At 39.4% G+C, this 25,730-nt stretch overlaps 3 protein-coding genes across 5 annotated transcripts; all 3 read left to right on the top strand.

Annotated features, from left to right (window-relative positions):
• The first annotated feature begins 2,048 nt into the window (after positions 1-2,048).
• Positions 2,049-8,136, top strand: FKBP12 (FK506-binding protein 12). Its single transcript, XM_008812800.6, has 5 exons — positions 2,049-2,207; positions 3,516-3,549; positions 3,661-3,722; positions 7,186-7,238; positions 7,826-8,136. Exons 1-5 carry the CDS (start codon positions 2,120-2,122, stop codon positions 7,925-7,927), a joined length of 339 nt encoding a protein of 112 aa, XP_008811022.1. The 5' UTR covers positions 2,049-2,119; the 3' UTR covers positions 7,928-8,136.
• A 2,381-nt stretch (positions 8,137-10,517) lies between these two features.
• LOC103722297 (mitochondrial uncoupling protein 5) lies at positions 10,518-11,940 on the top strand. Its single transcript, XM_008812799.6, has one exon. It carries the CDS (start codon positions 10,782-10,784, stop codon positions 11,724-11,726), a length of 945 nt encoding a protein of 314 aa, XP_008811021.4. The 5' UTR covers positions 10,518-10,781; the 3' UTR covers positions 11,727-11,940.
• Positions 11,941-16,220: 4,280 nt separating this feature from the next.
• On the top strand, positions 16,221-25,487 carry LOC103722302 (uncharacterized). Of its 3 annotated transcripts, XM_039134201.3 has the most exons (7): positions 16,250-16,824; positions 19,157-19,247; positions 19,455-19,627; positions 23,694-23,721; positions 23,857-23,965; positions 25,059-25,131; positions 25,224-25,487. In XM_039134201.3, the coding sequence occupies exons 1-7, from the start codon at positions 16,594-16,596 to the stop codon at positions 25,230-25,232; spliced, it is 714 nt and encodes a 237-aa protein (XP_038990129.3). In that variant the 5' UTR covers positions 16,250-16,593; the 3' UTR covers positions 25,233-25,487. The 3 variants fall into 3 exon arrangements, 2 of the variants coding, with proteins under 2 accessions (XP_038990129.3, XP_038990128.3); XR_005515128.3 differs by lacking the exon at positions 25,224-25,487 and having other exon boundaries at positions 16,221-16,824; positions 23,681-23,721; XM_039134200.3 differs by having other exon boundaries at positions 16,321-16,824; positions 25,059-25,487.
• Positions 25,488-25,730: the final 243 nt, after the last annotated feature.

Consider the following 25,730-nt stretch of genomic DNA (forward strand, 5'->3'; position numbering starts at 1 on the left):
GATTGAGTTCTAAAATTAGTTGTAAGTTTGCTAAACTGAGTCTTCAATTGTGTCCTTGTAATTGAATGCCAAGTGGCATCAAAAGAGTCCATGTTATGTAAGGATTGGGTCAAGTCACATTGGGTTTAGTTGTCCCAACGCCTAAATTTAATTGAGTCCAAGGCATTGAATGGTCTTGATTTAATTTAGGAGTTGTGTGATTAAGTCCTTGTATGAGAGGATTGAGTCCATGTGAGAGAGGATTGAGTCCTTATGTAAGAGGATTGAGTCCATGTATTTAAGATTAAGTCCTTGTAATTGAGTGCCATGTAGCAATCCTTAGCTAAAGATTAGGAGGCTCAAGAGTCCATGAAGAGAAGTTCAACCATGAAGACCTCTCACATATGGAAGAAATTCAGAGTTCAGATCCAGTTGAAATCCATGACAGATTGAACATCATATAGTATTTTGAAGATTTCAGGAGCTACAGAAGTCTAATTAAGTTGATTCGAATTTTGTTGGAAAGTTGACATCCATAGCTTTCCAATGACTATAAGAACATTAAATTTGGAGATCGAATAAAATTTGAGGAGTCTCCCGAACTTCATGCTGATGTTGGTACTCGAGAAGGTGTTTGACTCAAAGTAAGATTCTAGTTGCCTAGCGGTGGAGTCCTTCTTTAAAGGGATGAGTCACACGCCAAAAGGAGATCAATTCAATTAGAATTACTCCCAAGGTGAAGTGTCATCTTATCTCTTAGGAATTCAGATTTAAAAAAAAGTTTAGTTAGGTTAGAAGTCCAATAAAATTCTAGTTGTAATCCTTATCCTTTGCCAACCTCCCACTCTATATAAGAGAAGGTATGAAGAATGAAATCAGAATTTTGGTGTTTGAAAAAAAATTCTTTCCTTGTTTACATGAAGAGAGACTCTTCCCCTCTTTGGTGCGACACCAATTGGTTGGAGGAGAGGTGGGACGCCTCTCCCCCTTCATGCCTTCAAGTGAGCAGTTTGGATGAGACTTCCAAACCAACTCATCCTTATCCTTATCTTCTTGGATCCACGCCTCCCCCTCCTTGTGTATGCCATCTAGCTTGCCACCTCAGCCACCAGCAAATCCCCTCACGTCCCAAACTCCCTCACGTTCCCCTTTGGAGTCCAATTCAATGAAAAATCCAACCAATCCCATTTCAGCCTATATGCAATTGATCCAACCAATTTCAGCCGTCCACTAGGATTGGTGCTCAAATTTTGTTAATTGGTCAATCCTCCTCGAACCCAATCTTGTTCAACCAGCAACCCATCTTCTTCCTCCTCCCCTTCCACCAACAAAGAGCCCTAGCCGCCATTAACACGGAAAGAAGAAAAAAAATTCTGCAACCCACCCTGACTGCTTCATTGTTTCGTCAAGTGTTTAATATTCTTGAAACCCTACTATTTTATCTTATAGATGAATACAATATCAACTAGAGAATTAAAGAGTCAGCCAACTTGAATTTTTATTTTCTCTAAGAAATAATAAAGCGGTAAAATTTGTGCAAGTAAGATATAATATGTGAGGACCTGTGCGGACATATGTTCTTGGGTACTTATATAGAGTTAAGGAACTCAAAAATACCTTCGAACTAGCCATTTTGGATGACATTTTAAGTTGTTACATAATTCATCAAAAGCTATAGGCAACCTAGTAAACGTAAGAAATATATGACAACCTTAGAACATGCTCATTTGGCCCAGATTCATTGAATTGAGAATTTTGAAAGCGGCAAGAGCAGAACTCTAGTATTTTATCATGATACAAACTTTAGTGCTTTATATTCATAAAATTCTGAAGTTAGAATATTTTGAAATTTGATTTTTTTTTTTTTTTTCCTATTGAAATCCACTTGCATGGCAGACAGGCAACAACACAAAAAGAAGTCTCTAGACTAGACATGCGAAGATATGATTTGCAGAAAAGGCTGTATCCTGTTTTGGGACAGACAGCTGAGTCCCGGGTTAGGAGCTGGGCGAGTTTCTTTAGGGTTGGTAAACAGTAACACAAACTAGGATCCGTCCACGTATATAAATGGTATCCATTCTCACCGATAAAATATCAGCAGTTGACGGGCATCCGCGACGGGGAAAAGAGCAGAACAGCAATGGGCGTGACGAAGCAAATCCTCACGGCCGGTGTCGGCCCCAAGCCCGTCAAGGGCCAAACCGTCACCGTTCACTGCACCGGCTTCGGTCCGTTCTCTCACATCCCTTCTCTCTTCTATTCTTCCATTTTTTTCTCGATCTTGTACTGCGATTGAGAAACCCCCAATATTCCCTTTGGTGCTTCTCGATATTTTTCCTTTCTTTCCCCCAATTTTTTGTTTCCTTAGCCCATCTTGCTTTATTGTGCCCTATGTCTTCAAATTTGGGTGGATATCACTAAAGAGGCCGCAGGGATTTGCTATTTTGTAAAATCGCAGGATTGAAGGATGCGATCGGAACCATGATCTTCTTCTTCTAGTTTACGACATGAGAAAAGAGCTTTATATAATTGCAATGGTGACTAACCCAGATTCAAATAGGCGGTCAACTGATGAGTTTTCTTGATCAATAAATGGCAATTTGGCGATATTCTTTCATTATGCACAAGCTTCTATCACATTAACTGTGCCGCACCACTTCTTAGCATGGGCTTTGAGTCAAGCATATTGTTTGCGCGCCTATAACTCATGTTGGCTCGTGATTCTTTTACCCACAAGCTCGAAATTATATCGACGCTGTGTGTATGATTCAGTCCTGGCAGAAAGGTCTCTGGATCACTTGGTCAAGCTCCTTTAGTTTGCAGGAGAACTTCCTATCTAGTTTGAAATTGGACTTGCAACTGTGGTTCCTTTCGTAAACAAGCATTTTGAGATGCCGGAAAGCAACAAAAGCAAGGCTATGTTACGAGCAAGAAAAGCATGCATTTTTTGTTCTTTGCTTTAGAGGATACAGATGTTAAGTTGCCTGAGATTAAACTAAAGTTCTTTGCAACCAATAATTTTGGCTCTGGCAATCGCATTTCCTATCGAAATATGTAGGACCATGTACCTACATGTTATGCCTAGGCAAATTCTCAAAGTCCATGAGCTTTTTTAATTTAATCTAAAAAACTCATCTTTGAAGATAATATGAATTAAATATATAAATTATAAACTACCCTGAGTGGCACATTATTCACCTCTTTCTTGATCAAGCAATCTGATGAAACAACTTTTGGGGTGTTACTTCAGTGTAAACTAATTGTATTGGTTGATTGTGCAGCTTGCACCCCTTTTTTCCCCTGGAATGTCATATGATAGACTTTGGAAATAATTATATTATTTACTTCATTTCCAGTGAAAAAAAATCATGATTAGCGGCTAATTCCGTAATGCCATGGAGAGGTTTACTGGTGGTCTTTTGCTGTTACTATCCCCACTATACTTTATCTGCTATTCTGATTGTTGCAAAACCAATGTCAAACTGGTTCATTTTGTTAAAACACTGTATATTCTTCAATTATTTTCTTTTATGCAGGAAAGGATGGTGATCTCTCAAAAAAGTTTTGGAGGTAAGTGTTTTTTTCTCCTCACTTTATCTTCTGTTAGGAGAGTAAAAAGTAACATTGTGTTCAAAGAAATGGCTTCCGATAGAAGTTAATTCTGTTGTTGTCAAATTTCAGCACAAAAGATCCTGGGCAGAAGCCGTTCACTTTTAAAATTGGTCTGGGTTCAGTTATAAAAGGTAACTCTCTTTTTTCACCTGGAAATATACTTCCATCTTGTTGGTTCTCGCTAACATATTAAGGTGATGATTGTACTATTAACTTGCTATGGAGAATCATCGAGGAGTTATCAAGTATCATGATGTGTTTCAAGTTGAATATTGCATGTCTCTTAGTCAACAGAGTGACTTGCTTTTTTTCATATTTGAGAAATATGATATAAGAAACTATCTGGATTTTTTACTTCGGTAAGCTCCTTGTAGGCTTCCCATGCAGCATGTTATTTGCATAACGAAGGGGGGTATATGGAGTTAGTTGATGACTTATTTTATTTAATATCATTTTGTTGTATTTTGTTTGATTTTTAGGTTTTTATGTTCTGTTTTATTCAGATATTTTATTATGATAACTATTATTGTTCGGCATGACTCACATGTTGTGCCATATTGCACTTGATAAATGTTTGTGTTATGATTTTTGGATGTGAAGAGATAAAGAAGCCATTTCAATTGCTAGAAATACTAGGCCCACTAAGGCACAAGAATGGGGTAAGTTGAGACCTGTCATAGAATGGGTTGCTCGATTGAAATTTCTCTTTGTTAGAAAGTTATCTTATGACATGATAAATATATCTGTTCGAAGTATATATTCATAAACAATTTTAAGTACAATGAACTATTATGTAATTATAATATATTATAATTGCTAGAATATAATGAGCATTAATAGTATTAAAGAAATAAATATTGAAATAATATTTTATGCATTTAAGATTGCATAAGGATATAAGCAGAGAGGTAGACTATGCTATATAGCAATATAAGTACCTTTCTACACTGCATATCACGAACAAACTCATATAGGTATTGGCTATATTGTCCTTAAAATTAGCAATGACTCCATAAAATTAGACTTACTTGTGTATGATTAATAAGTAGGAGGGAAGTGAAGAACACACGGAAAATTTCATAATAGGCTCATGTTTGTATTGATATTATTGTAAGCAATGTTTTTAGTCTTGGTATCGGGTCCCGTAGAGGTACCTTCTTGGTGGTACAGGGTGGTTCACATTGACACATGGTACATTGTTGTAGTCGACATAAAACCAATATCATGTGTTGGCACTAAGTTTATTGAGCCCCTGAACTGTATTGATACTGTATTGGTCAATGCGGAACACTCCATACCACCTGTCATGGTTACAGTTTAGTCCTTAAAATGCTAATTGTAAATCTAAGATTTGATTTTCGAGCATTAATATCACCTTGAAATTTGCGGGATCTGACAAATGCTATTTGCCTGTTATAGATTTGGGCTTTGTAAGTTCTCCGTTCTCATAGTAGAAGTGGCTCAAAAATTTTCAACCGCACCTTGAAATCTTATGTACCATAACTAACAATTCCTTAACCATCTGTATGAGCTTAAAAATAACAAAATATTTTGTCATTCTTCCATATTAACGACTACCTTTTCCCAGATTATTTTCCCAAGTGAAAGACGGGTTCTTTGGTGCCCAAAGGCATTCAAGTTCTTGAGGTGGGCTTGTGGTTGTGCAGATCCTTAATACTTAACTTTGTTAACACTCTGATTGGTGGTTGTAGGTTGTGTAGTTGGCCTTGGGTGGAACATTAGTTGTGATCTAAGTTGTTGAGTTCAATACAACTGGAACTTATGCAATTTTGCTATTGGTCCACATTTAACTAGCCGGAATATTCTATCTAAGGTAATGCACATGCTTTAGAATCATCCTGGATTCTTGACCTTGCACCCGTTTCCTAAGTGCTTCTTTACGAAAAGTATTTCTAAAATATCTGCTTCTCTGCACCTGCACCTGCACCTGCTCTTGATTCTGGCAACTAAGGTCCATGTAGCAGTGAGAAGCAACCACAGTGTCCTACCTTTAATAATTAGTGAATTTGTGTGATTTTACTATTAGTGCTTTGGGCTCTAATTTGCTCCCCTGGATTTACACTATTTAATAAAATTTGGAGCTTGGTCACTTGGACAATGAGCGGTTGATTAGAGCTGGAAAACCATTTGGAAGATTGCAGTACTACTGAAGTTTATTAATAAAGTTCCTCGTGGGGACTTTCTCATGTATAAGTGGCTCGGACATATGCTCCGGGAGGATTCCTGCTCTGTTATGGTCTTTCAAATATATATCTTGTTTATGGGCAAAGAAAGTATGGGAGGTGTTAGTAGTGATGAGTGGGTTTTTGTTTTTAATTTGCTGAGATGATATGGAAATATTATGTGCTGTTATGTACAAAATTGAGCGTGTCTGCCATGTTTGCTTTATGGAATCTGTTGGAGAGATGCCCAGAATTTTTTAAAGAAAGATTCTACATGGTGAATATATTGCAATAATGGCTGATAATGAGCAATTCTTGTTGCCTAGTGAGGGCTCCTGGAGCTGAGTCAGACTACAGCTATTCCTATACAATTTGTTTTCTTTTACCAGTAGAATTTGTATGCTGACAAAATGAAAGCATCAGCGAATTTAAAATAGTAAGCTACTACTAAATGAATCATCAGTAATAGTTCAAAGCTAAGAAGGAAACGATAAACAGTTCATGAACCATTAATGTAAGCTCTGCTTGTATTATCTATTAAGAATGTGGTCATTAATTAGCCATGTCTAAGAAACTAAGCAAATTTTAGCCATGATATAACCTCATCTAAATCATCCCTTGCTGTTGATGTATCTTGTCAATCAAATAGATCTAGTTCTTAACTGAATTTGTGGTTGCTTCTGCCCTGAGATAGATTTCTGATTTATGAGTTGAACAGTATGTCTTTGTGTCAAAATTTAGCTGCTTTGGACCCAGCTTGATAACTTTTTCCCATTTATCTTTCTTCAATGCAAGTTTGGGTTGATGCTTATGCCTTAGTTGACCATCTATCCAACTTGACTCTTGAAATTATTCTTGTTTCCAAATCTGAACTCAGCCAAACCTGCGAATATGTGGGCCAAAATCCTGATTAATCTTACACTAGTCATGTCATAATTGAAGGCACTTATGCCATGTTTGGTTTGCCATCTTGCTGGTTTTTGTCCAGGTTTTCTGGTTAAGTATTTTGTGATTTTGCATTGAATTCTTATCATTGACTAAAACATCATGAATGTCTCGAATCATCTGCACTCTGTACTTGCATAAGTGTTAGTTGTCCCAAAGGGATACTAATTAGCATTTTTTGTTTTCCCTTGTTCTTTATTTTAGTGTGCTAGCAAATTCATACTGAATAAAAATCTTATGCTTGTATATTGATATGGTAGGACAAATGTTATAATTCAGGTGAAATGTACTTGATTGACTTAACCATCTGGCTAAGTATTTTATCATCTAAGACTTGATCCAGCAATTGGTATAAGAAGCTATATCTCATTATTCTGTACGATATGTTTGCTTGTCTGTTAGCAGCTTCTTGTTTGATGATATGTTTCATGTGTAAGTGTAATAATCAATCATTTCTCTTTTATAGGATGGGATGAGGGTGTGATGGACATGCAAATTGGTGAAGTTGCTCGCCTTCAGGTAATATTCTTCATAATGTACCTTTAAATGCTATCAGTTGTGTTCCAGTAGTGCAATCTCACTTGTAACAGCAACCGCTTGATATGAAGCATCAAGGTAGTGGTAGTATTTGACCAAGGCAACTTGTTTGGTATTACCACCGAACTCTAGTTTGGATGGCACTACGCCTTGCCACCAAGGCAAGAGGAGAAGTTTCCCAGATGCTTTTGCTTTGAAGTATCGGGTGCGAAGTTTCCCAGATGCTTTTGCTTTGAAGCATCTGGTGCTTGGTGATGATCCATTGTTTATTTGTTTTTGCACACCATCTCTGTAGTCATTCATATATTTTCCGGTGTGGAAGAATATAGCATGTGCCTCAACGTTCCCTAGTTCTAGAACGGGTTGGATAAAGTCATTTTAGATTTTAAGGTTCTTGGTCATTTTCTGTATACCGATGTGTTTCTTTTGTGCCCAGCCAGTTGACATTCTAGATACCCTGCTGCCTCTATTGAGGCACCTGGCCAGTCTTGATATCTGAATTGTTTTCATTGAGTGCACTTCCCATGCATTTAGATCTTTGCTGACATCATGTTACAATCTATTTGCAGTGCTCCCCAGATTATGCTTATGGAGCTAATGGATTTCCAGCATGGGGTATTCAACCCAACTCGGTCCTAGTTTTTGAGATTGAAGTCCTCAGTGTGCAGTAACTGTACAAACTCGAGGAGCCTGTAGGTCACCAAGTTTGTGGTCATGGAAAAAACTCTAGTTGTCTGCAGAAAGTAATATGATATCATAATGGTTTAATGGATCAATATACTATCTTAGCAAACTGTTTGAGGAGAAGGATGCATTTGGTGACACTGTGGGCCTAATCTATTATGAAACTAGTATAATAAGAGATCTGTCATGTGATCAATTTATGGCTTCGGTGATCTCATAAAGTAACTGGCTTGTTTAATCGCATTTCCAAACAAAAGTGATGATGCTAAGCCTCTTTAATTTATGGTTCTCCACTGATGACCACCTTCTGCATGGAGATGGATTTGGAAGCCATTGGTACGTAACAATAGAAAATTATTGTAGCCAATGGAATAAAAATTTCCAATTTATAGAATTCATGGATCCTCCTTGCTGTAGATGAATAGTCATTTGGTTATCAAGACTTCTCTTAGCAGTCATAAAAGAGTTTTAAGTTGACCTTTTTATGGTCGGAGCTTTTCCACCATTGTGTTAGTATCAACGTTCCATCTTTTTATTGTGAGCATGGCCCTCGCATTTTAGGTGTTGGAGTCTTGTGATGCTCTCATGGATTGTGAGGGCTATTCAGAGGACTTGTTTGTGGCATTTGATGTGAGAAAATGGATCATGAGGGGCTTGGTGGTCCATGTCTTCAGGCGTTTGACCAAGGGGATAATGGAGCTAGAGATATTTGTATTAAATCTCGGTTGTTCTTCTGGCATTCAAATTCCATTCCACTAGATATATTTAAAAATATAGATTTTCTAAAAGTACTCTCTTTAATTGATTTTTAGAAAATGCCTCTATATTTAATTAATTTTTTGATTTTAGTTATAATTAAATGTGTTAGTGAATATGGCCATTTTGATTTTTATTCTATTTAATTTCAATTTCAGTGGTGAACCAAACATACCTTAAAGCTGCAACAAAGTTCATAGTGATGCTCCAATCCCTCATAGTTTGGATGCTCTCCAGGTTGGAGTTGAACTGGTCTGGTCTCAAACATGATAGCTGGTGTATATTGTGATGGCTGTGACTTAGAGGGCGGGTCTCCAACATGATAGCCTGTGTATAATGTGATGGGGCTATGATTTAGAGGGCTCTATGTAATACATGAGACGAACAGATTTTGAGAAAGATGGCTGTCCTGCAGAACATGGACGGCTCTGATCGAGAAACTGAACCTCTCCTTTTTGAACCCCATACCTCTCCCTTAGTAAATTTATTTGCTTATCCAAACTTGAACTTCAACCTAGTTGCTCTTATTACGTTTGCAGGCTCTTCTGATACCCCAACAAATCTGTGCTGTCCTTGTATCTGCATGCAAATTATGTATTTCGATTAGGCTCAAATCAGGTTCAAAATGTTGGGTAGTCACGGGCTAGGGTTCCACTCGGAGGATTGGATTCAGATTTTTGAACTAATTTGATCGTCCAAGAACCTGGATCAGTATCTGTCAATTTCAGATCAGGTTGGGTTGGCTTAGTGCCCGAGCCGTGAAGAAACGGGTTTAGGTCAAAATCCTGCAACCAGAAGCCAACTGGAATTTGTTAAAGGTCATGTCATATTTGCTCCGGTTGGATCTGCAGCTGGGACCCACTTGCTGTTCTGACTCTGACACGTGGACTGCTTATGCTGGAGTTTAAGGAGCGCTTATGTTGCCATGCTGTCAAACGGCTTTCTCACGGCGCAGGCCGACATGGCGGTGGACCCACGCACGATGTAAGCGCGGACTTGAATGGTCCGCCGAGGGTGGTTCCATGGAAGTCTTATCACCCGCGTTGTACCTTTTAACCCAGCCCAAGCTCATACGGAAGGAGGACGCGAACCGGCGGGCCAGAAGCTTCCACGCCGCGGCGTTCCCTTCTTCTCTCCCCTTCCGTCGCGTGACCCCTCCGTCGCGTTGAACTCGCGGTCGATCGCGACAAATGCGGCCACTCTCTCCACGATTCGGTGATTCCGGGCCCCCTCGGGTGCACCGCACCGAATGGACGGCCCTCCATCACCAGCGGAAAAAAATTTCATCCACCATTAATCACGGTCGAGACTATTTCTAACCCGGGACCCACCACGTTTATAAGAGAAATTATTAGGTGGTCCACCTGATAATTTCTCCGTTTACACAGCAGCCACTCGCTTCTTGTTCACGACGACGGACCCCAAAATCCACCCAATCACATTACGACACAACATCAAACACCAGACGCACGGTAGGTGGGGGCGCACGTTGAAAAGTAGTGCACGTGCCACTACTCGCGGCACGCCTCGACGAGTGGCCACGAGAGGCCGTAAAAATATTCCAAAGCCTAACGAGGGCATCCGAGGCTCCGCGTCAAGGTCAAGCAAGAACCGGTCGCCTCCCCGCGTTCTAGAGCGATAGAGAAACGAAATAGAAACAAAAGGTTAGAAAGGGTAATAGAATCTTACCGTCACCAGGCACGACCATCCCCTCCCCTTCTCACTACGCTATTTCCTCCTCCTTTCCGTTTCCCACTTGCCCTCTTGTATTGGAACCCATCTATAAAAGCCTCCTCCCCTCCTTTCTCCCAACTCGCCCTTCAACACATAAAATTAGATCCCATCATATGTCTCAGAGAACCAGCGTTCCACACTCCTCCTCGATAGCCTTCTCCCTCCATTCCCATCTCCTGGTCTCCAGTGAGATGAACCCAAACTCCTATTGGCAACAGTAATAGGAAAAAGGAATCCTACCCAAACCCCACTTCTATCTCTCCTTTCTTCTCTCTTCCCCCGGGTCTATAAAGCCTCTAAGCCAAAGCTGTCCTTCTGATTTCCAATTATTTTTTAATTTACTACCTCGAGATGGGTGTGAAAGGATTCGTTGAGGGCGGCATAGCCTCCATCGTCGCCGGCTGCTCCACCCACCCGCTCGACCTCATCAAGGTCCGAATGCAGCTCCAGGGGGAGTCGCTGAGCCCCGCGGTCTCCACCCTCCGCCCCGCTCTCGCCTTCCCCACAACCACCACCGTCACTCTCCCGACGCCGCCGCGCCCCGGCCCTCTCGCCGTCGGCGCCCAGATCCTCCGCTCCGAGGGTCCCTCCGCCCTGTTCTCCGGCGTCTCCGCCACCGTCCTCCGCCAGACTCTCTACTCCACCACCCGCATGGGCCTCTACGACATCATCAAGAAGAAGTGGTCCCCCACCGGCGACGGCAGCGCGCTCCCGATCCACCGCAAGATCGCCGCCGGCCTCATCGCCGGCGGGATCGGCGCCGCGGTCGGGAACCCCGCCGACGTGGCCATGGTCCGGATGCAGGCCGACGGCCGGCTCCCGGCCGCGGAGCGGCGGAACTACAAGAGCATGGTGGACGCGATCGGGCGGATGGTGAGGAGCGAGGGGTTGGTGAGCCTGTGGCGGGGTTCCGCGCTGACGGTGAACCGGGCGATGATCGTGACGGCGTCGCAGCTGGCGACGTACGACCAAGCGAAGGAGGCGATCCTGGCACGTCGGATCATGCAGGACGGGCTGGGGACGCACGTGACGGCGAGCTTCGCCGCCGGACTGGTGGCGGCGATGGCGTCGAACCCGGTGGACGTGGTCAAGACGAGGGTGATGAACATGAAGGTGGAGAAGGGGGCGTCGCCGCCGTACGCCGGAGCCCTCGACTGCGCGCTGAAGACGGTGAGGGCGGAGGGGCCGATGGCGCTCTACAAGGGCTTCATCCCCACCGTCTCCCGCCAGGGGCCATTCACGGTGGTCCTCTTCGTCACGCTCGAGCAGGTCCGCAAGCTCCTCAAGGACTTCTGATCGCCGTCTGATGTCAATCGGGCGGTGGATATCGGTGGATGATGGCGATAAAATTAGCTTCCCGAATAAATTGGGTTTTTATACTATATTCAAAATTTTCTATTATATCAATGTGATTCCCGTGATCTCGGGGTACAACAGAAGACAGTGAGAGCCCAGCTGTTCGTTACCTTTTTTAGTTAATTAATATCTAAATATTTTATTACTTGCGAAATCCGTGTTTTTTGTTTTTGATGTGATGGTTGATGGCGCGCATGCCAGGCACGTGCGAGAATGTGATTGGGGCTTGTGTGGCCCAGCCTTGTGTCAGAAGGAGTGGTGCGCACGGAAGGTGGGGCGGTAGGTGGCCGACCGAAGATTATTCGGTGGCTGGCGTTGTGATATTTAGGGTGCCGGCTCATCCGGTCCGGTGCCGACGGGCAGCCGTACCGTTCTTGATTTAAAATGAGGCACGTGTCAGGTACTGGTTCATAGGATTCCAGCTTGGGGCACTGGGTCACATGACAAGGTCTCAGACTACTCTTATATCACTAACCCATTCATTTTTCCGTCACCCTTTCGCTAAGCCATTCACCAACTTTCACATGACGGGGATTACGTGAAAACTTGTAGATCTGATGTTCTTGTATAGCACTTGCATGCGCATACCGAGCACCAATATATATTTGGGGCGGTGGAAATACATGTTTAGTGAAAGAGCTAGTTTACAAAAGTTTGAATCTATTTGGAGTTATGTAGAGTAATCATCATCGAAATAAATATTAGTTGGAAACTTATTGTACAAAAATTATTTAGTAATTACTGTTCCAAATTTACCTCTGGATATATTTTGTATAATATAAAGTGTCAATAAAAATACTAATTATTTTCAGATAAATTTTATAGATCCAAAGGCCCCAATTTTTTCAGCTCCTTTGGTATAGATACATAGCGTGTTGCAATAATATACCTCAATACCTCTCCTCTCTCTCTCTCTCTCCTCTCAAAAGTACTTTTCCCTCTCCAAATCACTCTCTATCTTTCTTGTGCTGCTGCTGTTACTACAGGGCTTTCTACCAGACAATGAAAAAAAAAAAGGTAGTGGACTTCATGGTGGTGATTTTTTTGCAGCAGTCCTTGGCCAGCAGGCTCGAATATTTTAGTAACTTGTAAGTACAGTATCTTCATTCATATAATAAAAAAAGGAGCCACGAAAGTCTCCAGATAGATGCCAATTGGGCTCATATACTGGAGTGACCTCTAGATATGGAACAATAACCAGATGCCAAGCCGGCAGAGAAGATAGGGATAGTTTCATTGCGTGGGAGAAGTATTTATTGAAGATATTTGAGATCTCTTGGAAGAAAGAGAAGCTAGCACGACCCTTCCCGTTGCTAGAGAGGGAAGGTCGGCTTTGTCTCTGATCTCTTGGAGCTGACCTCATGATGTTGAGAAAATAATCATAGAAGAGCCAAGTCAACAAAAAAAAAAAAAAGAGCCAAGTCAACAAAGTAATCAAAATGGGATGAGAGCATGCTGATGCAAGTACAACGAAGTACAACAAATTGTATTGTTATTTATCCAGCATTTAGGTAAAATTCAACGAGACTCCAACTCACATGCAGCATTAGGAGGTTGGCGTTAAATGGAGGTGGAGGAAGCTTATTTGTGACACTAGAGGTAGGATCCTTGCACTTTTTTGACACTAAAGGTAGGAGACTACAATTTTGTTTCCCACAAAACCCAAAATAGAGCAGAATATTCAGGGCTGGGAGATTGTTCTAAATGACTCTAACACACGTGCTTCGATAATTAGCATACTAGATATACTAGTTCTTGTGCACAGTTACATTGTTCCCGCACATAGCTATGCTAGTTCAGTACGGCTTCGATTTCAAATGCATGAAAGGAAATCTACATCATTCTCATTCCGAAGCATCAAGAAGCAATGGAGCCCGGCCATTTCATGTCGATCAGTCTTTACATTATGCTTTATAAGATAGTGGCTGGTGGGCACGATGAAGCCGTTGCTGCCCAAAATCATTAGCCTGGAGAAGGAAGCTAGGATGGGCCAATTAGTCCATGGGCTTGCACTCACCCCCATAGGGCACAGAGCTTGGGCTGAAGATGGAGCAGCATGAATCGTATGGTCTAGTTTTAGATTAAAAAGAGGGTTCATTTGATATTGCTTATGATTTCTACCTTTATTTTCAGAAGTCCAGGAAGGACACCAGATGGGCTCCAAACAGGTATAGTTATGTTTCCAATCCAACTTGACGAGGAGAAACTTGGGGCCACAGGCTGGTATTTTATTCCATCCATGGGTAATGCCATTTAAGCAAGTCCATTATTATCTAGCCTTGTAGTTTTAGATAGATATCTTGCTCTGGAGATATCTAACATCTAGTAACGTGATACGTTTCAGTTTTCGTATGAAGCCTCAGCACGAAACTTTCTCCATGTCCGCATCACTTTAGGCGGGTCGAAACTGCTGCCTTCTATAAATAAAAGAGATCCATGTCTCTGTCCTCCTTGGCCTAAACGTTAAGCTACCGAAATAATACATGGAACTTGTCCAACCTCGTCACCTGGCACCGAGCATATATTTTATAGCATTTCATCATGGTAGTTTCACCTCAATGAGATTATAGATGGCAGAGGGAAAGAAAATGGCAATGGAGAAGTTCTCGCATTTGAGTTCAATTTTTTTAAGTGTAGCCATCCATATAATCCTTTGCAGTATCGTTGGACTTTTTGCAAGGTTTGGATGGAAATCAAAGCCCTGCTACAATGGCTTAAAACATCACGAATCAGCTCCTCCTTGGAAGAAAAGTCCACAGCTTAAGTTTCTTAAACAAATGGACATTCTTGTAGATTCTATCAATTGCACAAAAGTGGTCATTTTAACCTGTTGAAGAAGAAACGGATGAGCCAAAAATTAGTAGATGAGTAGACAATATGACATACATTTGTGTACAGTTCTCATTTAACTTGAAGGCCACTGATCCTTTGTTGTTGGAGAGATGCATCATTTTCAATGTGAATCAGAAGTTGGATAGCTATCTCACATGCATGAAAAGTTGGGAAAGAAAATGTACCCATATATGTATATGTCAAATTATATATAGGTACACATGTTATTCACATATGTAGTAACATTTGAATTATTTATGTATGCATTATGTATATGTATCCATGATAAGAACCAATGAATGTTGAATGTCCCTTCAAAACAAAATTAAAACAAAAAGAACGCCCCTTAGACATCAATTAAGGAAAGATTACGATAAATTAACTCACTTCTAGTCGTTACAAATAATGTAGTGTCTTCTCATAAGGTAGCAAAATAGTATCCTCTGAATGTGCATGTAAATTTATGCTTCTCTTTCCCTTTATGAGAGGGTTGATGAAATATAACTAATGCACAATATTGATGGTGAGTTTATTTGGTCTCATGAAAATTTCAACATGCGCCTCTCGGAACTACTATTGTCTTTTTTTTTTTTTCTTATCGAATTTTTCTCTCGCTCTTTCCAAAAATTAGAAATAACGATTGTTAATTATTTTCAAAGCAAAAAGACAACCTGCTTGGTGGCGGCGGTGATGGTGATCACGTTGTGCTAGAGATAGAGACAACAATAATAGTGCAGATGACAATTACAACAATTGTAAAGCAGCCAGTGGTGGCAGCGATGGAAGTACTGATGGTAATAGTAAAAAAATAGATTTTTATTTTTAAAAATACTAAAAGAAAAAAATTCTTACCTTTATTTTTTAGAAATAATGGAAATAGCTTTTCAAACAATAGAAACAATAGTATTAAATAAGTTCTTTATTTTGATTTTTGTGCTTTTATTTTTAAAAGTAGAAAACAAGAAATAAATGCTATGCCAAATGACTCTTACATTTTCGACTTCATTTTGGTTAGATTTTTAAAGTTATTGTGTCGAAATATCTGTTGATTTTTCCAAACTTGTATATGATAGCAATCAATAAAATGGATCTAACATAACAAAATTTCAATAAAAAAGTTTTTAAACCCATCATCGAAGCTAGTTTTTTATATAAATTGCAACTCAAAAATGTTAGGCCGGGTTGAGAGCAAACTTTACTAAAACCTTACCTTTATATCTCCTAACTATAATCCAACCTAATCTAGACTTAGTTTAGGATATCTCTAACCAAACTCAACTTGAATCTTAAGCTAAATTTAGGTTGCGCTGGGTTGGATCATGTTAATCGAACTAACTTGGGGTGAATAAGAATTTTAAATTGTAAAAAAGGTTTGGAATGTTTTTATTTGACCAGTATTTGTTACATCAAGACCTTAGCCATTTGTTAATTTCTATACTACACTTGCACATAATTTAGCAGATTAAAAATATAATTATATAAAATATATAAATAATTTATATAACATAAATATGAATCAAAAATATATATGTTTTTACTTATCTATTTCTATGTTACGCTGGTATAGGTTGAGCCTGGTGCAGATTAGCCTGATTAGGTTAGGGCTGAGTTCCGACTAGGTTTAAATTCAACCCTAATCCAGTCCAACTTGAGATTTGGTTAGGATTTGTCAAACCAAGCCCAATCGATATTTATAATAATCATCAGCCGAACCGCATCGAATAGTTCTGTGTGAACGGTGCAAGGAGCAGGCGGCAATTTATGTCCGGGCCGACGAAATCTTCACCGCCGCGGCTCAACATCATATAATAATAAAAATACAAGAAGACAACAAAAATTTGAAGTGGAAGCGGGGGAGAAAGAGAGACGAAAGAAGAACGATTACTTCCACCACGGAGGCGGCCAAATTATCAATCCATTCTCCTCCTCTTCTTTTCATTCTTTAGGGCTCTTCTTTCCTTAGGGTTAGGGCATCATGGCGGCGGGGGCGGGGGCGGGGGGGCCGTCCCCTGGCCCCGTTGGCGGGGAGGAGCAGGTGCAGGTGCGGCGGAGGACACTGGAGGCGGTGCTGGAGCAGTGCCGGCGGGCCCTCGATTTGCTCCAGGACGCCGACCTCGACACGGATCCCGCCAGGGATGCGGCGGCGGGGGAGGGGGAGGGTTCGACGCCGCGCTCGCTTTCTACCGTTGATCAGGAGCTCGATGAGGTAAGGAGGGAATTCTTCTGCTTGAGATTAGGTTTGAGGCTCTATTAGTTTCTTATGTTTTTAGGTGTTATTTGTTCTGGATTTCATAATTTTGGTTTACAATTGATGGGGTGGAGCTTTCAATTGGGGCATAAGCGTCTAATTCATTATGTTGTGTTAGCGAGATCGGTTTCTGTGAATTGTATTATTTATCTTTGTTGGGTAAAAAAATTCCTTCTTTTCCTGGGAGGTGATTTTTTTTGGTACATTTTTGGGAGGTGATTGGAGAAGGATTTGGTTTTGCTATCTCTCACCAGCACGATGGATTTAAGAGGCAGTTGAATTGCTGTGATTGTTTAATTATTTAATTATTCTTTTTTGCTGTAAAAGACATGAGAGTGAATTTTTTCAGAATTGTCAAATGTTTGAGGTAATGCTATGAGAAGATATTATATGGGACAAAAAAAATCGATTACCTAGTATGGTCCTTTAATTTCTGTGAGTTGCTAACATTCAGCTTGCAACCCCTCCCTTTCAAATGAGGTTACCTATTCATCTCCTTCCTGGCAGCTGGAAAGAACACGCAGGAACCTGCAAAGGTGTGGCTTGCGCATTTTTCTGTCTGATGAGTTAGAAAAATTATAAATATATGAATAAAGGATAATCAACTATCTATTCCTCCAAATGCGAGCCCGATAAATTTGAGATATTAATAATATTGATATCATTTGGCATAGATAGCCTCCTTCACTTCACCGGCCACGTGTTTCTTATCCTATAAGCTCTATAATGAAGCCCTAATTTAAAAGGGAAGACCTTGATAGTCAGAATCCGCTACCTAGAATGCCACACCTGCTTAAAAATCTCATAATCTTGTTGGGAGCTCTCTAACGAACTTTCTTCCTTGGTCTGCCCTTCTTTTGCAGTAATCTATAGCAACATCTGCTCATCTCACCAACACCCTTGATATGAAGTATTAGTGCCAATCATGAGCTGGCATGATACTACCATGCCATGCCATGTTGGTCACGTGCAGCCACCTGCCACAACTCATGACAAACAAAATGGTACTGTGCCAGCATGTATTAGCCTACATCAGTTTATGTTGGACTAGCACGGATAGATGTAAAACAACATAGAGCAATATGTAGAATATGGGTTATGTACCTATATACCATGCATGTGTCTTGCCAACAAGGTACATTTTGGGCCGCTAGGGCTGCGATGGCACATTACTTTATTCTATGACTATAGACAAAGGAATTAAGGGATAGATGCTTGAAGGAAGAGATGAGTAGAATATATTGGCTATTGTCAATACCTTGGTGGTTTTGGAGATATATCATGTGACATAAGAGGAATATGTGAGGTTGTTGTGTTTAGGAAAATTGAGTAAGTTATGGTCGAGCATTTCCACTTGAGGAGAGTATTCTGTCGAAAAGCTACCAACATGATTTTGCGGATGCCAAAGTGAGTAGTTTTGGGATGGATGGTAAATGATGGGTCTGGTTCTACTTTTTGAAACAACTTGATTGGTGTGGATATAATTTGCTTATGGAGGTAATGCTTATCAGAGTAAGAACCTAAGGTTATGTATGTTTTTATCTTCAAATGAAATGATAAAATTCTTGGATTGCCTACATAGGAAAAGGATTACATTTGCAAAACAAGGTGTAAGAAGCATTCCTTAAAAATATCTCAGCAATTATTTTGTTGAGTCATTGCCAATTTCTCACTATTAAAAAGGGATATGGGCTCTTGTATATCCAAGGTTCACCATCTTGGTACTGGACCGCGTACTGGGACCATCCTATTACAGTGTTGGTATGCGGTTTGTTATGGTACAGCTCGGCATACTAAATGTCGGACTGGTACGGTACCGATCGGTATGGCAAACCTTGTGTATATCCATTAAGAAAGACAATGAGGTTATTGTACAATCTTTATAATTTTTTATTTTCTTGATCCCTCTTGTTTCTTTATTTTGTATAGCTAGCAATTTGGGAAGGATTTGTTGCTTCCTCTCAACTTCGCACAGGTTTCAGGCGGCAGTCGATTTTTGTGATTTAAATATTGATTGTTAATTTGTTATATTATGCATTTTTTGCATGCTAAGGAGATTGATGGTATCAGAGTTTTAGGAACCAGATATTATCTTGAGAACTGTTAAATGAAACCTTAAAGTCAACATAAAGTATTAGGAAAAAGACTAGGGAAACTATCTGCTTATTGCTGTCATTATGCATCCAGTACAAGGATTTGTTTTCCTGATTGTTAAATCATCATAAAGAAGACTATAGCTTACTGCTAAGTCTCCATTATAGAAAGTTGAAGCACCATGTTTGTTATGCAGCTGTGTGATCTTCTCAAGTCTAAAGTTGAATCATCTGACTTTCTTGAAAAGCTTGGGAGCAACGACAAGTCAGTTCCTCACAATATGTCTGGTATGCATAAAGTTTGATGAATCATTCCTTTTTATTGTGTAGCTTTCTAACTGAAGCAGACCTTTGTCTTATCTAGCCATGCAAGATTTACTGAATACTGACTGATGTGGCAGCGAACTTTATTTATGTTACACATTGTTTTTATTCTCTGTTTCTAGCCTAACATCACTTGCAATAGCTGACTGGAATGTGTAAATGTGCTAACAGATGAGAATGCATCTTGGGCTATGGTTAGCACGACAGATTTGTGGGAAGATAAGCACATTGGTGGGGATGATGGATCAGATCCAGATGGTTATGTTCTTGTCAGGCAAGAGGACATAGTGGAGGGGATTGCTTGCTTCACGGCTGCATGCCTATTATCACTGAAACAAACTAAAGTATGTCATGCTTTTCCTTTGGTACCCTCTTGGCTGAGCTTGCTACTTTTTACCGTACTCTTTTAATGAATAATCTATCAATATACCATACCCTGCGACTTTCCACCTGCAACAACTTTATATTCCATAATTCAAACCCCTAATCTTGCTTGTCTTTTTTCGGTATGGATCAATTCTTACTACTTCGCTATTGGTCACCTAGGAACATTTAGCCTTGCAAGGTGGTCTTTGCTGATTCAAATGGACTTGATGTTGGTTGGAGCTGTGGAATGGGTAATCATGTGTTGTCTTATTTGATAAAAGTTTAAGTGAGACTACATTACACTAATACAATCACCCATGCTATCACAAACTAGATGGCAGATGAGATAGTTGTTTATGCAATTGTTAAGCTGATTTATGCCTTTATATAGGTGGCAGATGAGGTAGTTGTTCATGCTACGTGGAATTTAGTGATAACGAGAAATAATTACCTAGTGATAACTTGGAAATAGGGATAACTTGAAGTTACCAATTATAAAAGATAAAACATTATGCACTGGAGCTTTACGCAAATTCAAATAGCACTGGCAGATTCACAAACCCATCCAGCACATGTGTAGGAGGTTGTCTTACAGTAGCACTAAAAATAGCTCATTTTGTTCATTATTTCTAAGGTCAAAAAAAAAAAGAAGCACCCAAAACAGCCCGTAAAAATTTACCTTATCGACAATGAATAAGATCTCCTTTTTTTAGAAAGACACGGAAGTTGATAATAATGCTAGAGATATAAATTATATGATGCTTTGTGAATTGCAGAATTGAGTATTCCATGCACATCCACATCCATACACCCCAACGCACATACATAAGCAAGTATAAAGTAGGTTATTTGGTTGCCTAGACAATCGAATGTGCATAAACGATCACGTGCATGCTGGCCAACTAGGAAGTTTGGTAGCAGATAAACACAAGAATGTAAATTTGGGATTTTCATAGCATAGTCACACAGAGACAAGTATGGGTTGAGGTAGGAGTTTTTGCAGTCCATGTAGACGTGTGCATGTGTGCCCCTCCATGCAGAAGGAAGAGACAGACATGCAGGTCTGCAGGACATAATTTAGGGGTTTTTGGTAGCCCACACATAACATATATGCGTAGGAAAAAGAGAAGTGGTGGTCTGGTCTCAGTTTTTCCAATTCGTGCACGTACAGCAGAAATCAAATTGCTATTATATGAAAATTATGCTATTATCACAATTATGATATGTTGTTTCTTTGAATTCAAACTTGTTATGTGGCTGATGTTGTTGGGAAAGCCTCAAGGGTAGGTTATTAAATGGTGCAAACAACTTGTTAGTCAATGGTAAAATGAAGTCCAAGATTGGTTAGGATGAACACTTTGGCTTTGCAGTATAAGGGCTTGCTGTCTACAGATTCTAGACTTGTTGCTTATGCAATTATGGAAAGATTAGAAAGAAGAGAAGATTATTCGTGTACACATTTTTTGTTGACTTGGAGAAAGAATTGATACAGTCCCAGAAACGGTAGGCTCATGGTGCTAAAAAAGATGCATATCAATGCTTAAATCAAGACTGCTAAAGATGCGTGTAGTCTTATGGAGGGAACAATGATAAATGCGAGTAGTCATCGAGTGTGGCATGTATGTCTCATTTTGGAAGTCGCTAGATGTGTGGTTCTGTTAAGTGTTTTTGAGCCATTGTAATCATCAACAAGTACATATTGTAGGTGTGAATAGCCAAGAATCATGGTCAATGTGTTTGAACAGTTATTTAAAGTAGTCAAAATCTTAGTGTGGTGGTCATTGAGAGTCGCCTAGGGTAGTTTAAAAATCATAACCTTATGCTAGCAAAAAAAAGCATGACTTTTCCGCGGGAACTTTGAGAAAAAGAGGGGGGGGGGTATAAATAGGTTCTAAACCATGATGGAGGATGGATTATATCATCTCATATGTTCTTCTTCTTTAATCCATCTTTCTCTCTTTACTGTCAACCCAATTCTGCACTCTCCTGTGATGCATGCGCCTCTTATTTGTGGAATTCAACTTCTGAACTATTTAGTTATCATCTCCACATGTTAGGAGATGCTGAATTTGTGTTGCGAAGCACTAAGAATCCTCATAAAACAATATGCCGTCCGTGGAGAACCAATCTATAGGAGCGATGGAATTTTTTTAGTCATTATTTCCAAATTTTTTATTTTTTATCCAACTCTTGTACCTTAAATCAGTCTCTGATCACCTGCTTTTTACTGTTCAATGGAAGAGGAAAAAAAGAGGAAATGCTCAACATTCTTTGTTGGGCAAATTATAGGCATTGATTGCATTTCTTAACTAACAATTTACTAAGAGCTGTTTTCCTTGATAAAATTTCTGGATTTGTTGTCCTATTATGTCTTATGTTTGTCTATACATTCATTAGGAGGAATGCGGATAATTAAGGGAAATCACATAGCTCCTTTTACTTTTGATTAAAAGTTTTAATTTTACCAAAGAGGCTGTGGACTGTTTCCATGTTAGTTTCTGCATCCCATATTTCATCAGTTTGATGCCAAAGCATCCAAACTTTAAGGCAAGTACTTAAAAATCTTAATTTTTTGTATTCATTCTACTTTCTAAAATTGAGTCAATTTGTTTTCAGTTAAGAAAAGAAAATATCATTCTGTCCTCATTTGCTTTTATGAAAATTTAGGTGTTCTTATTATGACCTAGAATTGTCTGCATGAGATGAATGAAAAGTTAGTCTATCCAATTTAAGGCTTTCTGTTATTACTTGAATTATTTGCATATAGTGCCTGATGATCATGTAATGATTAAATTATGTTTTATTTTACTTATTTTTCTTCTTTTCAAGGCACTGCATGATACTGAGCATATTGCATATAAGTATATCTAAGTATGTCAAGAAGGGAGAAGTCTTCTTTTGCGTTAGATGCCCCTTCCCTGGAATCTTTTCTCAGTAAGTACTCAATTATGTTGTCTCCTTGATGACAAATGGCACATTTACCTTCATTTGCATGACTAAATCATGTGCAACCCTTCCCCAGTGTTTTAAGTCCTGTGCATCGATATGTGCCGGCCTGGCACAGGGTGGTACTTGCTATGCATGCCTGTGATTGGCACAAACTGGCAGGCATGCACAGACATGGTATGTGCCGACCAATGATCAGCATGGTTGGCACTTTAATCCTAGTCCTCACTTATCTCTAAATATCCATCTCATTTTGTTTTTCTCTTTTATCTTCAAGTTCTCTAGTTCAATCCATTGTAACTAGCCAAAGTGCATCCTGACCCAAACCACACAAGAAAATACCCTGCGCCCCCCTCCCCTTCTTTTACTGCAAAAGTTGACAATAGAGTTGATAGTAATCATTGCACTCTGTAGTCTCATCATTTTGTTTAATTTTTTGGAGTTTCAAATCATCTTTTACATAAAAGTGGTTCAGTTTAGTTTGTTATATATAAATAATCTTACCAATTACAAGCTACCATCCTCCCTCACTTATAACGAACTTTCCAGATTTCCAAATACATTTATCAAAGAGGGGATTTTTCGAACTACCAAGCCTTGGATATCCATGATTTTTGCTTATGCATTCCCGTTTACCCACTCAAAATTTGAAGTTCACTTTTGGAGGAGGAAAGTACTGGACTCTACCAAACACATGCCACCATCTCTCTTTCTTTTGAATAAGACCTTGCATTCTGACACAGAACTTGTCTCTGCGGACAAGTTTGTTCCACATTATATCTTTATAAAGCTTCGGTTTTCTGTGTTTAAATGTTGAGGATGCCCAATTTTGATTGTTAAATTACCAGTTTTATAAAGTGCTACAAGTTATTGCTTCAGTTCTGATTTAAAGTAGGAGATTCTTTGCACATCTTAACAATGTTCCTTTTGGAGTTCATACTGCATTTAGATCTACTAATGATGCCTTATATTAGCTACCTTATATTGCTCTATTGGTGCTACTTTGGCATCTTAGGCTTATGATGGCATCCCTTTTATTTGATATATTACAGTGATGTAAATGCATGATATTTTATAGTTTGCAGTTTCATTTTGCAGGAATTAACTCCCAATCAAATTCAAGAAGGCGAGTTCTGTTACCTAAGGATAAAAGTTTTAACATATAAGTTGTTGCTATGAGCCATTGTTGCATCAAAGTGAATATTTATTATTGAAGAAGTGTCTGATGTTTGACATGCCTATTTCATTTCAATTTGTCCAGCCCTCAGCAAGACATTCTCTGTGAAAAAGAAGAAAAGTAGACTTCAGAAGGCATGGGATGGAGGCAAAGTTATTTATAATCTGGCTTCCTGGAGTGCAACTGCTATTGGGTAAGTTGTCTGCATAATCCTTTTGAATAAAATTGTAAATCACTGTTTTGCTTTGATTTACATCATTTTTTCTGTAAATTTATAATTGTATAAATGACGAATTATTTTCCAGAGTTAGAACAGTCATGTGCTTCATTTTCATTTGACTTGAACTCATAGCCTTAAGTGTAAGAAAGTTCTTTTATTAGATTTTAATCTTCAAACCATATTATGCAGCAGATTTAATTTCTATTTATGTGTTACTCACGGGTCTAATCAACCAAACATATTGGTTTATGGACTGTACTGCAGTCACAATAATACACTCTATAGCATTTCTTTTCTGCTGTTCTGATTTTGGGAAACAAAGAAGTTTGCATGTGTTCTTTTCTTTTTTCAAATTAGTGTTGTTTCATCTCATAACTGTGAAAACATTTGTTTTAGGAGTCATTAGAACCCGTCCTAAAATCCTAGTACGAAGCAGCTGCTGAAAAATAAGAAGCATGAAACCTCAGTGGTCATTTGTAACAGGATAATTGTTTTTACCTGTAATGGTATTTTATTACTAGATATATGCAAATTCATGGCGGCTGGTCATGTATGTACTTGAACTCCTTTATGAGTATATTCATTTGTTGTTTTATGAACAAATTTGAACTGCCAAATGTTTACCTTAGAGGGGTATTTGGGTACTCGGCCATGATACCTGAGGGATTTCCTGTATGCAGATGGTAGAGATAGCTAGAATTGTATGCTGTAAGGGGCTACTGATTTAGGATGTCACTCAGAATTGGTCTCTTCAAGTAGATCTAATCAAATTCATTTAACCAGTGATTTATGCTGTCTTGAAATTTTGGATTGGAGGACAGATGACCTCCAATCCCAAAGCAAGCTTCAAGTTATAATTTGTACCCAGATATGAAATGTGACACATATTGTAGCCCACTCCTGCATCCTTTTTCTTTTACAAATATATTAAGACAGCAAGAGTTATGTCCTTCACTGCATCATATGTTGAAAAGCTCCTGTTTGTTGCATTGACTAATGACCATTTTAGATTTACTATATTGTAGTTTCCTAATTGCTGCATCTATCCTGTTGTTCCTCTTTACAGCATATGCCAGAATCCAGCAATGCTTAAAGCCGCCTCTGCAGCCTTTTGGTCATCCTGCCGTGTAATATCAAAGGTAATATGAAACTTTGCTGTAATTATTTGGGGAAGATGTGATACCGGAGGGATTTGGCATTCTGCGGAGTATCCATTACCTTGCCTTGTCAGGGTCTCTGAAGAGAAGCTGTTTCAAGGTCCTTCATAGAGCGCCCAGTATTGACACTCATTGCTTATTGTTTGGAAAACTCCGATACTCCAAAGCTTTCACAGAGCTCCTGGAGATCCCAAAGATGTAAAATGTTCAACCCTTGATTGTTCTTTCACAGTTCATTGTACATACCTCAACTAGTTATATTTGTGAAACAACTGTAAATATTTCATTCTTTATGGATATTTAATACTCCTTTATCTGAAACATATGGTTTGAGTTCACTTTGCCTTTCTATTTTTACATGACTCTCTTTATGAATGTCCTGGGCCATTATCAGGTTTGAGTTCACTTTGCCTTTCTATTCTATACGACTCTCTTTATGAATTTCACTAGGGCCATTATCAGGTATAATTTGATAAACGCTGTCAACAATCACGATCAATTTAATAAAGTTTTATCTTTTGAGGCAGTCTGTTCGATAGTTTTTTATAAAAAGGGCCATTGCCTGGATAAATTCTTAGCAA

Source organism: Phoenix dactylifera, chromosome 15 (assembly GCF_051530095.1).
Source record: "Phoenix dactylifera cultivar Ajwa chromosome 15, Ajwa_hap1_PhDact_Kaust_v1.1, whole genome shotgun sequence".
NCBI classification, from domain to species: Eukaryota; Viridiplantae; Streptophyta; class Magnoliopsida; order Arecales; family Arecaceae; genus Phoenix; species Phoenix dactylifera.